Genomic DNA, 14022 nt, shown 5'->3' with positions numbered 1-14022 from the left:
GCTTTGAGTGCCAGCAAAGCCATTTTTGTCACTTCAATATTAAACATAACATTTCATCCTTCTGTTAAACTTTCACATTTTCTTTTCTCATATTTTAAATATTTTTGTTATTTTATATTCAATATGAGCAAAAGTGCATTCAAGTCCCTGATCTAGTGGTATTTTGTATTTGTGGCACCCATCACCATAAGTACATATCAGAAATATATCACAGTACCAGTCTTTTTTAAGGACTGCTTATACGATGGGCCTTGTGGTTTCATGCTACCTAAAGGTTAAAAGATTTCCCCTTGGATTGGACGGTACAACTTTAATTACACATCACCTTTAAAAAAATTAATGCAACCTAATGAAGATCAACTTACTTTCTACTTACCTTATTTTAAACTGAGCTATTTAGAAAAGATCAAAATGAAAATTTTTTTATACTTTTCTGTCCCATGAGTTTTAATTCCACTACAGTGGTCTAACATTTAGTTACCTTATCAACATTTAATCTTTTAGAAGACTAAAATGAAAATTTCTGATACTTTTATGTTCCAGGAGTTTCAATTCCATTGCAGTAATCTAACATTAAGTCACATTTTAGATGTTTTCTTTTTTTTTGATTCTAAAAACAGAGCCCACTTCCATGCAAAAGGAGGTATTTATTAAGATTGCATATTTCAACTTAGAAAAAACTTGAGAATGAATGTAAAAAGTTTTAAAAACTGGAATGGAATTGTTTGGTCCCATGAAGCTCCTTAATTTTAGATATATTCTTATTATATTACATTTTATATTCCAGGTTTTATTTATAATAATACTTTATTCATAACAAGTCTGGATTTGGGGGGTAAAAGTGATTTATAAACAGTTGCCTTGTCTTTCTTCACTGTTTTGCTTTCACTTCCACTATCATCCACTTCATAGCTATACTTTCTTTGGACCCTGAAATAATAAAATTAATCACGGTGCTTTAGTTTAACTATTTGGGGGGGGAGGGGAGAGGGAGGACAATAGTTTTGTGCAACCAATCTGGAATTCCAGTTTACCATTAAAAACATGCAGAACGAAGATTTTCTTCTTTTGATTCCTGGATGTAAATGAAGAAGTCTACACAAGGATTTTACAGATTGGCAGATCTGTGCATAGAAAACAGGCTAGTTGGTCTATAAATTTTCTCCTGGCTGGTACTGTGGCTCTGTGGCTGTGAAGTAGTCTTCCAAGAAGGACTGGATATATTCAAATGTTGGTCTTTCATCAGGGTCCTTCTTCCAGCAAAGATTCATCAATTCGTGTAGGGATTCTGGACAACCTTGAGGGCAAGGCATCCTATATCCTCGTTCTACCTGTTCCAGCACTTCACGGTTGACCATACCTAACACACAAGATTCAATTTGTTTTTTTAAATCATGCCAAGTACATAACCAAAGCAAAACAAACTGCCTACATACTAACTGAACTGAAATAAGTAGCTAGTGAAATGAATCAAAGTAATTTTTTTCAAATTAATTTAAATGCTAAAGTATCTTCACAAGAACATTGGAAAATTCTATCAAGGTTCAACTATATAACTTTCTAGTCCCATTTAAAATCCTACTTTTAAGACAAATGCTTTCATAAGCCAATCTCATTTAATTTATGAGATTTTGTGAGATTTTAAGGTGCTATAGAACAACAATGGCAAGAGAGTATCTAAAAGAACTTTCTAAAATGAGTTCTTAATGAAATTCTAAAATGAAGAAAAGGCCCTAATCAGTTCTGCCCAATACAACAATAATGTATCACAACAATAACGGATCACTTCAATTCCCTGAGTTTCCTTATCTGATACTACCTGTTTAGCCTTCAGGCTGTTATACAGTTCCTTTTTGTAGTCTTCTGTGATGCCTGCTCCCCACCTATTGCTCCCTTTCAGTTACTCTACTCAGGGTAGGGAAGGCTGGGGATGAGAGGGTGATCCAGGATATCTAAGATATTCTTATTATCTGATAGAAGATACAGATTTTTCTTTGGGAAAAAGCCTACGGCAGAAAGTGGAGGGGGCTGTGTGGCCACCACAATTATCTTCCCCACAACTTAAGGACTGTGATTCTCATTGGCTGCTGTCGACCCAATGCCAAATTAAAAAGAGGAAGGGAAAAAGGGAAAGATGGAGAGATGGAAGAAAATTCCTCCCTCCTCTCACATTTTTTTCTCCTATTAAATTTCAGTGAAAAAGTCACTGAGGGGTCAGCCAGAAGTTATCCAATGCACGCTTACCTGGATATGGCACTCTGCCCTTGGTTACCAGTTCTGTCTGTAGAATTCCAAATGACCACACATCAGACTTGATTGTAAATCGACCATACAGTGCAGCCTCAGGAGCTGTCCATTTAATTGGAAATTTTGCACCTAAAATAGCATCGACAATTTTGTGCTAAGAAAACTGCTTTTAAAAAAATCTTATGAAAAAAAGTGTTAACTTTTTGTTAATGTTGCTCTTGTATGTATGATGTAAAATTTTTCAAAAGTGTAAGATACATGCAGAAAATTCTTTAATATTTAAAATCGTTACAATAAATTTATTTTTCCTAAGACGATATTTAACAACTTAAAAAATAATTGGTGAGAACAAAAGATGCTCAAGAAAATACAAGAGGGGGTGCTGGAGTGATAGTACAATGGATAGGACTTTTGCCTTGCACAGATGTCAGGTTCAATTCCTTCCAACCATATGACCCCCCTGAGCTGCCTAGAGTGATCCCTGAGTGCAGAGCCAGGAGTCAACTCTGAGCACTATTGGGTGTGGCCCCAAAACCAAAGAAAAAAGAAAATACAGTCTGCAATTCCGATTAGCAATCAAAATGTGGTCTTTTTACATAATCTATACTTATGAAGTGAGTCTCCCACCAGAGTTTAGTGGCTGCATCTGTTGATGATAGCATGTTCTGTTGTGTTCTATCTACTGGTTGGCCATACTATTTTTCTTATTTAATGGGATCTCTCTGGAGAATTTTATCATAATCACTGTACTTTTAAAAGCTCCACATTATTTTATTCAAGTATTAAGTATATGTATGCTTTTAATGCAGAAAATATTTTGTTTTGTTTTTATTTTGTGCTTGTGTGGGAAAAAGTCACACCTGCTGGGTCTAAGGAGTTACTCCCAGCAATTTGTCCAGGGGTCCCTCGGATGTGCTCAATATAGGGTACTGAACCCAGACCTCCTGCATGCAAGCATATGTTCAGCCAAACAGCACAGCCTCTTACAGTGGGGGGTTCAGACTTAGCACTCGAGGAACCGCAATGCTTCTCAGAGATGAAGCAGTGCACAAAAGGCAGCGAGAGTGCAGATGCTGAATGCCAAGGCAGCTATAACAGGGGACACTCCCAGAAATGCTTGGGTCCAGCACTGCAGGCTTCAAGCCACTAGGGCTGTGGCCAATGGGACTCAGGGGATCATGCAATATCAGGGAATGAACTGATGGTCTCAAAACTGCTGTGACACTCGAGCCATTCCTGACTCCAACTTAACTGTTTTGGCAGATGTGTTAGCTCACTGTAGGTGACATTCGGGATGGACAATCTATGAGGTGATCTGGATTAACTACTACTCAAGCAGTAGAAGTTATACTTCCTTCAAAGTTCTATTCTTGAGCCACTGCCTTGCTGTAACATTCCTGTGATACTTTCCAGATACTCTTTGGTCAATACATAATAGGCTGCTGTTTACAATTATTTATACAGTTACCACCCTTCCCATTAAAATGTAAGTTCTACTATTTACTAGGCAACTTCTAGATACTGCCAGGTAATCCATATTAATACAAGTTTCACAACAGTCTTGAAAAGTAGAATTAACTACTTATTAGATATTTAGTAAGGACATTGAAGTGCAATCTAAAAGACAGCATTTAGTTGATAATGGTTCAATAAGGAATCAGTATTTAAAAATCTATACTTTGGGGGCTGGGAATGTAGTAGAGAAGGTAGGGATTAAACCTCTGGCTGCCCATACGACTTTGAGAGATATATTACTATTATATTATTATATAGTAAATAGGCTGGAGCGACAGCCCAGTGGGTAGAGCATTTGCCTTGCAGACAGCCAACCCAGCTGATCTAGGTTCGATTCCTCCACCCCTTCGGAGAGCCCGGCAAGCTACTGGGAGTATCTCACCCGCATGGCAAAGCATGGCAAGCTATCCATGATGTAAACAATATGCCAAACACAGTAACAAGTCTCACAATGGAGACGTTACAGGGCCCACTCGAGCAAATCGATGAACAATGGGAGGACAGTGGCAGTGACATTTATTAATAATTCCTGAGTCCAGAGCCACAAATAACTCCTGCACATCACTGGATGTGCCCCCCCCCCAAAAAAAGGATGTGTTGGGGGAAGTTTACAGCCTCAGGACTAAAGTGATCATACATTGGGTCGGGCATTTGTGTAGCTTGCCTAGCATGCTGTTGACCTAGGTTCAATCTCTAGCACCTCATATGATCTCATATGATCCCTTAAACTCTACCAGAAGTGATCCCTGAGCTCAGAGCCAGGTGTAAACCCTGAGCACCACTAGATTGTGCACCTCCTCAAAAATACATTTTAAAAAAATCTATTTTTCCCATATGCATACAGTATGTATGTGTTATCTATGAAGTGTGCAGTAAAGAAAGGCTGAAAGGACAGTGCTTTGAATATGACAACTTGCATGTAGCCATCCCAAGTTCAATCCTCAGTAGCCCATATGGTCCCCCAAGTTTTGCTAGGAGGGTTACCTGAGTGCAGAGCCAAGAATAAGTCCTGAATACTGCTAAGTGTGGTCAAAAAAACAAACATGTAGTGAAAGAGTTTAGAGACAAATGCCAAACAAAGTCAATCTTTATTAATTTGTATAGACTCTTTTCCCCAATTTTTTACCACCTCAATTTTCCAAGTGTTTTTTACTTACTATGATTTTAAATATCGTAGAACATTTAAGGAATATCACAGAAATATAATATGGAATTATTATTTGGTCCTTTTTTAACATATAAGTATTTACAGCTATATAATGTATAAACTATATTAGAACATAAAATGTATTTTATATTATATGAAATATATGAAATATATTAGCATTACATATACACTTTTTTCTGGTCCTTATTGGAATAAAATCTTGATGGTTCCAAATACTTACAAATTATTTTTTGAGGAGTGGGATTGGGGGCCACATCAGAGCTTACTCCTGTCTTTGAGCTCAGGGATCACTCCTGGAGGGCCTTGGGGACCATAGATTACATTTTTTTTAAGATTACATTATTAAAAACTAATTTTACCTTGTCTTGCTGTATATTCATTGTCTTCAATTAACCTTGCCAAACCAAAATCTGCTATTTTGCACACAAGATTTTCTCCTACAAGAATATTAGCAGCTCGAAGATCTCGATGAATATAATTCATTCTTTCAATATATGCCATCCCATCAGCAATCTTGGAAAAAAAAATAAGGAAGAAGAGAATTTAGAATAGTACTCAGTCAGATCAATGAAAAATCATGCATCTAGGGCAAAGGACGAGGCCTGCCACCCTGGGCTTGTCTGCTTAACACTGCCTGACCAACTTTCCTTCCCAGCAATATTGCACATGGCCCTGTCGGCTTCTAAGTACCTACCACCAGGAAAGGCCCAGAACAATAAAAAAAAAAAAGGGAACAAGATATATAAAATCATGTATTTGAGAAATGATAATGGTAACAAGACACTTTCTGGTGATACAGAAAAATTAAGAACTGAAATGGAGAAGTGAGGTAATAGGAAAGAAGAAAGAGATGTTTATGGTCCACAAAGCCACAACGTGGATCTGCTCTTTACTCAAAAAAGCAGTTTGTGAACTATTACCATGGAGCATTTAAGAGTCTTGAAGTCAGGAGCATGTGCTAGGATAGCACAGCTCCTTAAAAGTACAGTTACTTGGTATACAGTTCTGAACTGCAAAATTCCACAGACATCTGGTTGTTTACCAAAAATGCAATCTTAGGACCAACATGTTAACAAAAGCCAAAAAAAAAAAAGTCCTTTGAATATGTATCTAAATAGAAACAGTACTTAGAATACATATCTAAATAGAAGCTTTTAATAGTTTCTCTTGATGAAAATTCAAAATTTAAAAACATCTGATCTTAAACTAAATACTGCATCTTAAATCTTATTTAAGAATATTTTAAAAAATACAGCACATATGTATTTATAATATTTTCTCTGGAAAGCAATCATTCGTTGTCTTCTTATCTATTAGATCAGTGGGTGGGACACTTGCCTAGCATGCAGCTGATCCAGGTTTGATCCTTGGCATCTCACCTGGTTCCCCAAGTACCGTCAGGAGTAATTCCTGAGTGCAGAGCCAGGAGTAACCCCTGAGCAAAAACTAAAACTAAATTAATAAACAAATCTAAATATATATATATATATTTAATACTTGTAGATGAGTGTTACTGAAATGTCATATATTAAAAATAGAGTACTAAAGTGTGCTACCTACTTAATTTTAATATTAATAAGCTATATGAATTTTAGATACCTCTGGTCTTCAAATACTAAATTATCTGTAACAGGAGATTATATTATCCCTAATTTCCCTTTCAGCCCTAAAATTCTATGTTAGAATATATAAGTTTTCTATTAAGATGATGATAATTGGTTTTTTGGCCACAAATGGTGATACTTATACTTCTGGCTGTGTTTGGGGTACCATGTGGTGCCAGGGATCGAACATGGGTCTCCTGAATGCAAAGCAAGAGCTCAGCCATGGAGCTCTCTCCATTCCTATTTTATAATTTTAACATCAGCTTTCAATTCATATTAATCTATAGTCACACAAGTACCTGAGCAGCCATATCAACCAACTGTGGGAGCTTCAAATATTTTCCATCGCCTTCCTTCAGGAAATCTAACAAACTCCCTAAAAAATAGAAGATGACATTCATGAAAAATCAGAATAACCTTAAAATTGTATTAAAACATTCACCCATCTCCAAACATATCATTGCACCACAATTCAAAACAGCTTTAATATTTTTGTAGCTTGGAAGATTCTTAGAAAAGACTCTAATCTGAAATCTAAAAAACTTTTAGTACTGTTTGAAAAAGGGGGAAATGAAATAATAATCTCACCAGAATATAGTATATCTTCCTTGTTTGGTCAAAATCAGTTTTTAGAAAAGATCCATCTTTTAACATTTATTTTTGGATTTTAGAGGTACATCTGGCATGCTCCTGGCTATGCTCCTGGCCAGAGAGTCATCTCTGGCAATGCTTGAGGGAGCAAATGTGATACCATGCATCAAACTGGGTGGTCCACGTACATAAAAATAAATTTTGATTAAAAACAAAATAGTATTTGAAATCTGGGAAGATTAACCAACAGGGGTTGGAACACATGTTCTACGCAAGGGAGCCCCAGATTTTGATCACTAGTACCAAATGTCCATTCCCGCACAACACTAGAAGCGACCCAGTATGGTCAGTTACCAAGTATAGTGACCTAGCTTCTGAGTAACACAGGGTGTGGCCCCTCAGAAAAAACATCATGACTTTTAATTTCTGGGGATTTTTTCGCCACATCAGCAATGCTCTGGTGTTACTCCTGAAGACGGAACCCAGGCTGGCCACATGCAATGCAAGTACCCTACTGGCTATATTCTCTCCAGTCCCTAATTTCTAATTTAAATCAACCTAAATCAAAAGCTCAGATAACTGGGAGTACCGTGAGGTACTTAAAATAAACCCACATAGCTAATCAAGTGGACCTGGAAGTGTGAGTTGAACCAACTTTTCACAATTTTAAAAGAAATTTTGTTAACTGTCACAATTTTAACAGTATTTTATAACATAAAGTACTAGCATAAAGGCAGAAAAGCTAGAAAGCAAAAGGTTAGTTGTTAAACTAGACTATTATTCTCTATTATTTAAAACTTAGGTCCCTGATTTAATCAAGGTAAAACAATCAAACCAGATTGACACATTTTTATAAAACTGCACTCTTCACTTTAAAATAATACCATTAAATACTAGAGGAGGGACAGACTACTTCTCATAAAGGAACCTAAAGAGAAATGACAACAAAAAGAAATGCATGACCATGGAGTGGCTGCTGAAACCAAATAAACTACTATGATTAAGAACATCACTGGGGCTAGAGAGATAAGACAGGATGGGGGTAAGATGCTTGCCTCGGAGGACTCCAACCCAGGTTCTAACCCCCTACGTTCCCTTAAGCCATGCCATAAGTGATCCATGAGTCCAGAGTCAAGATAAGCTCTGGGGAGCTGGAGCAATAGCACAGTGGGTATGGCATTTGCCTTGCACATGGCCAACCCAGGTTCAATTCCCAGCATCCCATATGGTCCTCTGAGCACCCCCAGGGGTAATTCCTGAGTGCAGAGCCAGGAGGAACCACTGTACATAGCCAGGTGTGACCCATAAAAAATGTAAATTAAAAAAAAGATGAGCTCTGAACACTGTTAGGAATGGGGTCTCCCCAAAGAAGAAACAATGAAAAGGTATAAAGGATAGGAACGTAAATCATGATACATTACTTAAAAAAATCTTGAGCTTCAGGGCTGGAGATATAACACAGAGGGCTAGAGTATATACCTTCCATGTGGCTGATTCCAGTTTGATGCCACACATCAGATGGTCCCCTGGGAGGGGTGGACTATATAGTCTCCAGTACCACAGTTACCTACAGTGAAATAGGCTCAGCTGGCCATGAACCACTGGGAGTGACTCTCAGGCCCCTCTGAGACCCCTCAAAGATTTTGTTCTAGTATTAAAGTCTATACAGATCTAGAAACTCAGATTATATGCAGCCAAGTATTATACAGTGTGTCAGGAAAGTTACTGTAAAAACCACTGTGAAGACATAATGGTAGGGGTATTTCTATGGAGAAATCAGTCAAGGTTTCACAGAGGAAAAGTATCTAAAGAAAGAATGGGAGCTAGAGAGATAAGTATAGGTATTAAGGTACTTGTGTTACACTCAGATGACCCCGTTTCAATCCCCGGTATTACAAATCCATACATGCTTCCTTGAAAACCAGCAGGAATGGCTCCTAAGCACAGAGCCAGAAATAATGCAGACGTCCACAACTGGGGCTCTGGGGACACAGTACAGTGGGTAGGGCACTTCCCTTCAAATGGCTGATCTAAGTTCAATCCCTGGCACCACAAATGGTCCCCAAGCTACTGCCAGGAGTGATCCCTAAGCACAGAACCAAGAACAAGCCCTGAACACTGATGGGTGTGGCCCAAAAACCAAAAGGAAAAGTGAAGGGAAAAAAAGAAAGAAGAGAGCACGTGGGGAATTACAGGAAGTACAAAGGTAGTAATGCTTGAACAGCACTCTAACTTCATGAATAATCCTCTGCATACAATAACACAGCTGAAAATGATGAGAGAGGTACAACAAGAAGAGCCAGGACATAGAAGGCGCTGCATAAGGAGACACACACAATCCTTTTCACACAGAGCCTCATGCTTAAAGGAATATAATCAGCTTTGTGTTGAAAAAGCAACTACTGGGGCTGGAGAAATAGTACAGTGGGTAGAGCGTTTGCCTTGCACGCGACCAACCCAGATTCGATTCCCAGCACCCCATATGGTCCCCCAAACACCACCAGGAGTAATTCCTGAGTGCAAAGTCAGGAGTATCCCCTGTGCATCACTGGGTGTGACCCAAAAAGAAAAACGAAAGAAAGAAAGAGCAATTACTCCAATAGTAGTAGTAGGAGTGTGAAAAATAAAACTGGGCCAAAACTGCATATAATGGGCTGAAAAGATAGTTCTGGAGGTCACGGTCCTCCCCTTGTTCATAGATTTGCTCGAGCGGGCCCAGTAACGTCTCCATCGTGAGACTTGTTACTGTATTTGGCGTATCGAATACGTCACGGGTAGCTTGCTAGGCTCTGCCATGCAGGCGAGATACTCTTGGTAGCTTGCTGGCTCTCCGAGAGGGGGCAAAGGAATCGAACTCAGGTCGGCCATATTGGCTGCGTGCAAGGCAAACGCCCTACTGCTGTGCTATCGCTCCAGCCCAGTTCAGGAGGTAAAACTCTTAAATTGCATGTGAATGACTCTGGTTTGATCCCTGGCATTGCATATGGTACACTGAGCATAAAACCAGGAGCAAGCCCTGAACACCACCAAGTATGGCCCCAAGCCCCCAAAATGTACAAAATAAGTTTTCTAAAAAAAACTTCCTACAGTAGTCTAGAAATAAGAGGCTATTAAGTCCAGTCATGCTGGAGGACAGGTAGGAAGGGGGGAAATTTCTGTGAGAGGCAATACAAGTGTCAGTCACACTTAAATGACTTTCGAAGGGAGTAGGAAAATGACTACTACTAGACTTCATCCCCAAAGTCTGTGTCCCTAACAAATTTTCAGGTGATGCTAATACAGCTGTCATCCAATGTACCAGAGACTTTCATTTATCAAAGGAGTATTCACTGCAGCATTTTCTGTATCAGTGAGCGACAAACTAAACAATTAAATGTTCACTGGGAATGGAATGAATAAGCAATACCCAAACAGATTCTTATCTAACAGTTATAAGTATAGAAATTAATTATTCCTTACCTACATGATAAATCTCAAGAGCCTAATGCTGAATAAAAATAAAGTTTGTTACACTTATTAATACCGGGGCCAACATGGCCGACCCGAGTTCGATTCCTCCGCCCCTCTCGGAGAGCCCGGCAAGCTACCGAGAGTATTCGATATGCCAGACACAGTAACAACAAAGTCTCCAATGGAGACGTTACTGGGCCCGCTCGAGCAAATCGACGATCAACGGGAGGGCCTTTACCTCTTACCTTACCTTACCTATATACTAATAAAGTGTATAATGTGAAAAAAGTATCAAGAACACCTACTTCAAAACTGAGGTCACCTCTGAAGGGCATAGGCCCACTGAAGCAGAAGGAAGAGAAAAAAGGAGCATGGTCTCAAAAGGTGCAAAAGAAGAATCCAATTTAAATCTTTAAGGTTTTGCTTCCTCAGTAAAAAGATCTGAAGCAAATATGGTAAATACCAGTTAACACTTAGATAGATGGTAGGGACGTGTGTACACTATTTCTTGTAGGTCGGAAAAATCCACAACTTAACATAGTATTACATGAAAATCACTGCAATTAAATAAACTTGAATGACAGAAAAAATGAGCGAATGGTTGAAGGAAGTGGAAACAGAAATACTGGCTAGTCTTTAAATTTTCCAGATTGTGAAAGCAAAAACGTACAACTGAGGGAAAAACAGATGCTGAGATGAAGGGATGGTTTATTTTAAATACAAGGGCCAAAAATGCAGATAAAAGAATTGTCTTTAAAAAGAATTATACTTTGTTTTTTAAGCTTGCAGTACATACTGATATCAATAAATGCCTACATAACAATGCAGAATATATAGAAATAGTGAAAGATTCCATCCTCTGGGGATACAGAATAATCTTAGATGACATACCATGGTTAGTACATTAAGGAGAATAGATAACTGGTAAAGTGCAAAAGCTGGAGTTCTAAGATAGCCTAGTAGAGAAAGCTTCCTTCCAAGCATGAAGTTATTTTTGTTTGTCTGGTTGGTTTTCTTTTGGGGGGTTGGGGAGGTTGGGTCACACCTGGCTGGGCTTAGGACTTACTCAGGGGTCAGTGCTGGAAGACCACATGTGGAGCTTCGGATTAAATCCAAGTTGATCACAACAAGACAAGCACCTTACTGTGCTATTTATCCAGTCCCCCAAAGCTAGGAATGTTATCCCCAGCATCACCCCATATGTGATGAGAATTACAGGTTTTTCTTTATTTTCCCACAAAAAAAAAAGTTTTAAAAGCAGAACAGTCATCTGTGATCTTGTATTCTTAATTTCCCACCTAAAAATAATCCTAATCCAGGGGCTGGAGCAATAGCACAGTGGGTAAGGCGGTTGCCTTGCACATGGTTAACCCGGTTTTTATTCCCAGCATCCCATATGGTCCCCTGAGCACCGCCAGGGGTAATTCCTGAGTGCATGAGCCAGGAGTAACCCCTGTGCATCTCTGGGTGTGACCCAAAAAGAAAAAAAAAATTCTAATCCAGTAATTTGACTACAGACTTCTGCCATGTTCCCCCAATAAAATAATTATTGAAATCAATATACAAAACAAACCATTAACTTTACTTCCATTATATTCGTGTGCTATCAATATTTTGATTTAAGCTTCCTTCTAGTTGTGCCTTTTCTCTCTTCTCTTTATATTTCATCTAAAACATTCTGAAAGGGATAGTGGCAGTGTGCTTTAGGGCATTACTACATTTTGAGCATCAATAAATAAGCTATTGTCAACTTGGGGGAAGGGGGGTGGACTTCCTTTAAGTAAATGTTGTATTGTAGTTGGTTCTATTAACCACTAGATGGAACTACACTGTTGGCTGTGAAGGACTACTAAAGAGAGACATAATTATCACTTTATCTCCAGAGGAGTGACTCAGTGAGATTTAAGAAGGGCAGATAAGGGGGACCACCCAGAATAGTTCAGCTGCAGACTGCCTGCTCCTTGGGGTGAGCTCAGCGAGTCAGATTGCTGCTACTGCCTCACAAACCCCAGCTTTGCTATATGAGATCCCCAAGTACTTCAACTAAACTTATTCACAACTACAGTGTGCAAACAGATGAACTGTAAGCGGGTAAAAAGTATCCCTGTCAAAACAGTTGATGGCTCACTGGTTCCTCTTCTAAAGCACTGCCTTTTCTCCTCTTTATCTTGGCTCTAACCAACCCTGTTACCACAAACTCCATACCCTGAGATCTGAGGTTTGAAGAATTGAAAAATTCCAATTGATAGTAGTGGAATAAAGTTTCTAGAAGTCCCGAGTATTAACTACTTATATTAAAATGAGATTAAAGTTAATTTCCTTAAATTTACACAATCTCTTTGCTTACTAATTGTATCATCTTAACGACATCTGTATAAATACTTTATTAATGGGGTATGGATAACTTGGGTAAACCCTGGCAATGCTCACGGGTTATCTCTCGCTCTGACTGTATGTGCTGCTGGGGATCAAACCAGGGGTGACTAAAGAAGCCACAAGCAATAAAGTACCTAACTGCTGATGTTATCTCTCCAGCCCTGGTATTTTATTTCTCTTGGTCAAATGGAATAAAGGATTATTTACTTTCAAGATTACTTAGACTTGCTCAGCCCACGTCCCATTTTAAATTTTGAGTAATTCTTTAGAATAACTGGAATAATACAATGAATCACTATTCCATTAAACAAAATGTCAGATTTTCATATGTGTACAAGAAAAATCATGAATTAGAAAGCAATAAAAATCTGCATGTATAAAGTAGAAATGATAACTTGCTTCTCCCCAAATTTATCAAGAATACCCTAAGATTTATAAATACACATACCTTTTGACATAAATTCAGTGACTATATAAATTGGCTCTTCAGAAACAACAGCATACAGTGGAACAAGTTTATCATGTCTTAGCTTTTTCATTATCTGAGCCTCCTGAAGAAAAGCTTCTGGCATCATTGTACCTGGCTTTAGTGTTTTGATTGCTACTTTTGTGGTTCCATTCCATGTTCCTGGAGAAATGCCACATTTATTAGTTTTTCAAGTTTTTATTTTGAGAGACTCAATGAGCAGAAATTACCTTAAGAATTTCAACATATTTTATCATAAACAATGGTACATAACCTATAATTAAATTAACAGCAGCAGAAACAAAATTCAGTGTTCTTACCCATCCATACTTCACCGAAACATCCTTGTCCTAGTTTAACCTCTAGTCGCAAAGATTCTCGCGGAATTTCCCAAGCATCTTTTGCTAGACCCTGAGTCTGAGGTTTCACAGTTGGACACACAGTTGTTAACTTATGACATAAGCCATCAGCATGTTCTAGATAAAGGAAAAAGTACACTGTAAAATTACTTATAAAACTATGGTACATCTACACAACGGAATACTATGCAGCAGTTAGGAAAAATGAAGTCATGAAATCTGCTTATAAATGGATAGATATGGAGA

The 14022-nt window shown here is 38.3% G+C and overlaps 1 protein-coding gene across 2 annotated transcripts in view; it reads right to left on the bottom strand.

The window, feature by feature from the left end:
- Positions 1–799: 799 nt before the first annotated feature.
- The window catches only part of YES1 (YES proto-oncogene 1, Src family tyrosine kinase), a 78059-nt gene continuing 64836 nt past the window's right edge, over positions 800–14022 (bottom strand). For both annotated transcript variants that reach the window (XM_056138127.1, XM_056138128.1), the window contains exons 7-12: positions 13738–13893; positions 13400–13579; positions 6834–6910; positions 5290–5443; positions 2245–2376; positions 800–1360 (exon numbers count right to left, since the gene is read on the bottom strand). In XM_056138127.1, coding sequence (XP_055994102.1) covers positions 1152–1360; positions 2245–2376; positions 5290–5443; positions 6834–6910; positions 13400–13579; positions 13738–13893 — 908 coding nt within the window. In that variant the 3' untranslated portion in view covers positions 800–1151. The remainder of the gene's footprint in view (positions 1361–2244; positions 2377–5289; positions 5444–6833; positions 6911–13399; positions 13580–13737; positions 13894–14022) is intronic.

The sequence above is a fragment of the Sorex fumeus genome, unplaced genomic scaffold, assembly GCF_029834395.1.
Source record: "Sorex fumeus unplaced genomic scaffold, SorFum_2.1 ptg000128l, whole genome shotgun sequence".
NCBI classification, from domain to species: Eukaryota; Metazoa; Chordata; class Mammalia; order Eulipotyphla; family Soricidae; genus Sorex; species Sorex fumeus.
This window is presented reverse-complemented; position numbering and strand designations above follow the sequence as displayed.